This window comes from Myotis davidii, unplaced genomic scaffold (assembly GCF_000327345.1).
Source record: "Myotis davidii unplaced genomic scaffold, ASM32734v1 scaffold97, whole genome shotgun sequence".
In the NCBI taxonomy this organism is placed as follows: domain Eukaryota; kingdom Metazoa; phylum Chordata; class Mammalia; order Chiroptera; family Vespertilionidae; genus Myotis; species Myotis davidii.
The window spans coordinates 229755-233642 of record NW_006289392.1 but is presented as its reverse complement, the minus strand read 5'-3'; the positions used below and the strand labels follow the sequence as shown (position 1 = coordinate 233642).

The window sequence follows — 3888 nt, the reverse complement described above, 5'->3', positions numbered from 1 at the left end:
CCCGGCCCGGATCGGGGGGCGCTGTGACGCTCAGCCCCCCGCTTCACCCAGGCAAGCAGGCTCGCTGAGCCCGGAGCCGGAGGGGACCATGGGAGGGACGCAAGTCAAATGGTGAGCTGAGGCCACTTGGGCTTGGGGTGGGGTGGGGTGGGGCGCCTGGGTGGGAGCAGAGCCCGGCGGGAGGGTGCCGGTGGCCAGAGATGGACGAGGATGGGGGGGCGCTGTGACGCTCAGCCCCCCGCTTCACCCAGGCAAGCAGGCTCGCTGAGCCCGGAGCCGGAGGGGACCATGGGAGGGACGCAAGTCAAATGGTGAGCTGAGGCCACTTGGGCTTGGGGTGGGGTGGGGTGGGGCGCCTGGGTGGGAGCAGAGCCCGGCGGGAGGGTGCCGGTGGCCAGAGATGGACGAGGATGGTGGGGGCGCTGTATGGGGAGAACGGGCTGCTGGCCTGGGATTATCACCATAACGTACAGCGGTGCGGGCGCTGGGATTATCACCGTAACATGCAGCGGTGCGGGCGCTGGGCCAGCATAGTGGAAGGAGAGGCCCTTTACCCTTGTCTCTGCTCAGGGAAGGCACTTCAGGGGGAAACAGGATGCCTTTTCCTGTGGCCCTTTCTTCTGGCCCTTTCTGATACGTTAAGGTTGGAGGGATGTTAAACCTGTGGGGATTAAGTGTATCGGTGGGACCTGATTTGTAATCACTTGTTTCCTGATTTGAGAGGATTATGATGGCAGGTAGGGGATTACTTGCTTATGAAATAGGGCTTTAAAGCGAATCAGGCAGAGCCTACAGCATGTAATTAGTGTGAAAATACTTTCCTCTGGCTTGAGGCAGAGGACCTAATGCACCATCCTCATTCATGAGGTTCTTCTGGCCTCAGGATTTTTCTTCCTCGGTCCTTTCTCTTTTAACTTGGCCGTCCAGTGCCATGGTCTTAGCTCTCTGGCCTCACACACTGGCAGTCTCAATTCAAGAAAGAAAAATGTTGTTTTCCTCTGGCTGCTCAGCCACTCCCCCAGTGGGGTTGGATATGCAGACATCCGCCTCCTTCTGCCCTTATGTGGGAGACAGCTCACTCAGGAGCGAGAAGGTGGAGCTGAGCATGCGTCTCTGCTTTTAGGAAAGCAGCTTTCCAGCGTCCTGGTTCACACCGCCCTCCCAGCCCACCCTCGTCTCACATCACCCACCGTGGTCCGCCCAAATGCAGCCAGTGGGACCTGCCAACCACAGCACCTTGTCAGCTGAGACAGTGTCTGCGTGCTCAAAGAGGAGCAGCTGTTTCAGTCCTCTTTCGGCACATGGATCCCAATTGCTATAGGAAGGCGAATGCTGAGGCCTGACCAGTCATAAATCTGTTTCTTTTTAAAATATATATATATTTATTGATTTCAGAGAGGGAGAGAGAGATAGAAACATCAATGATGAGAGAGAATTATTGATTGGCTGCCTCCTGGACACCCTCTAGTGGGGATTGAGCCAGCAACCCTGGGCATGTGCCCTTGACTGGAATTGAACCCAGGACCCTTTAGTCCACAGGCCAGCTGTCTATCCACTGAGCCAAACCAGCTAGGGCTTAAATCTGTTTCTTTATAAAAACACTAGAGGCCCGATGCATGAAATTTGTGCTAGGGGCTCGGCCCTCGTAGCCCCGGCTTTGTCCAGAAAGTCATCCGGGAGGTCCTTCGGCTGTCCAGTCTAATTAGTATATTACACTTTTATTATTATAGATAGTCCCCCTAGACTAGTGCTTTTCCAGCAGCTAATGCATGTTGGCCTAGAAATCAGATTGCCTAACTAGTGAAAGGTGGATAAGAGAATTCTATAAAGCAATTACCTTTCTATCTATCTATCTTTTTTTTAAAAGAAATTTCACTCTTTTTTTTAAATTACACTTTATTTATTTATTTTTAAATCATCACCCAAGGATATTTTTCCATTGATCTTTTAGTGAGAGTGGGAGAGAGAGGGAAAGACAGAGAGAAACATCGATGTGAGAGAAACACATTGATTGGTTGCCACCTGCAGGAGCCCCGGACAGGGCCTGCACTGGGGAGGAGTCTGCAACTGAGGTAACTGCCTTTATCCGGAATCAAACCTGGGACCCTTTGGTCCACAGGCTGATGCTTTATCCACTAAGCCAAACCGGCTAGGGCGCAATTACCTTTTCTAAATATCACATCTTGCCACTCTTCACCCCTCTTGCTTGTTTGGGTTGTAGATCTATAGGTCTGGTTAAGTTCCTTTCTTTAAGATGAAGAAGCAACAACTTTAATTTTTTTGTGTGTGTTCTAATAAGGATGAGAATGTATTACTGGTTGAGGGCATTCCCACTGAAGCCTTTAAACTTTGGACCATGAGGAGGATGAGAACCTAGTCCTCAGGTTGCCTCAGGGGCTCTGAATTCTCTAGGCACCTCCTCTGTGCTTGCCTCTTGTTTTCACTGGTTTCTAGAAAGAAGAAATGTTAACTCCTGCTCGTGGCTGTGAGGATTAGCCTGGGAGACGTCGGGGGCATGTTAAGTGGGTCAGTGAATCCTAGACTGTCCCTGTTGTCTAGGTGATGGATCTGGAAAGAATTCCTGAGGGGGGGCTGGGCCTGCAGCCCCCACGGCCCCTGACAGTGTTTCGGTGCCCATGTGCTCAAGGTGTAATGCAGAGGAACGGGCTCTGCAGCTGCGAGCTTCAGCCTCACAGCCCCGGCTTGTCATAGCTTTGCTGTTCTTCTGGAGATTTAAAATTCCATTTCCCCCCACATCCGAACAGTTCCTTCCAAGGCCAGTAATTATATCAGAACTTAAGAATTGTTGCGAGTTGCTCATGACAGTTTGAAACTAGTGTGGCAGACATATAGGTAACTCTGGGAGTAAGTCAAGTAAACCTTTACCATGTCCAAGCAGGTGTTCCCCTTTTGACCTGTTACCCTTTTCCTTATCATGTCCTAGCTTCATTGATATATCACTGCTCATTTGTCCATCCTGGTGCTGTCCACACCGCAGCACTTTCTCCCTGCTGAGGCACCTTCCACTCTACCCTCTCCTTTGGCATCATCCCAGAGCTGATTTGCTGTGATTACTCTGCTGGTATTGCTTGTGTGTGTGAAGGATCAGTATATTGGAAACAGATTTTCCTTCAAGTATTCAAAGATAGTAAAACACATACTATATAAGTCTCCAAACTTGGGCCCAGGATGGTAATGGTAGTGAGTAAAAAACAAAACAAAACTTTCCCTGGCCAGGTGGCTCAGTTGGTTGAGCGTCAGCCATACACGAAAAGGTTGTGGGTTTGATTCCCAGTCAGGGCACATACCTAGATTGGGGGTTCAATCCCAGTTGGGATGCATATGAGAGGCAACTAATAGCTGTTTCTCACATCAGTGTTTCTCTCACTCTCCCTTCACACTCTCTAAAATCAATAAAAACATAGCCTCGGGTAAGGACTAAAAAGAAACACACACACACACACACAACCCAGAAGCTCTTTAAAATGCTAGATTACCAATTCTGAGAAATTTCTCCTCAGTGAATTAAGCTTCAAGGCAGCCTTGTTGTGTAAAAGATGTCCTAGGACTGGGTCATTTATTCATTCAACAAATATTTGTTCTTACTGTGGGCCAGGTACTGTGTTAGGCAGTAGGAGTAAGATGGATAAGAATATATCTCTGGGCCCTAGCTGGTTTGGCTCAGTGGATACAGTGCCAGCCTGCGGACTGAAGGGTACCGGGTTCAAATTTGAGCAAGGGCATACTCCTGGGTTGCAGGCTCCACCCCCAGTAGGGCACATGCAGGAGGCAGCTGATTAATGATTCTCTCTCATCATTGATTTCCTATCTCTCTCTCCCTTCCTCTCTGAAATACACACACACAAACACACACACACACATGCACGA

General features: G+C 49.7%; 1 protein-coding gene across 4 annotated transcripts in view; it reads left to right on the top strand.

The window, feature by feature from the left end:
• The window catches only part of DIXDC1 (DIX domain containing 1), a 71011-nt gene that overhangs the window by 34996 nt on the left and 32127 nt on the right, over window positions 1–3888 (top strand). Inside the window, exon 1 of one of the 4 annotated variants that reach the window (XM_006761524.2) lies at window positions 220–311. The exons of the other annotated variants lie outside the window; for them this stretch is intronic. Within the exon in view, the coding sequence (XP_006761587.1) occupies window positions 289–311 (23 nt within the window). The 5' untranslated portion in view covers window positions 220–288. Of the gene's footprint in view, window positions 1–219; window positions 312–3888 lie in introns of those variants that run through there. 4 annotated transcript variants of the gene reach the window in all.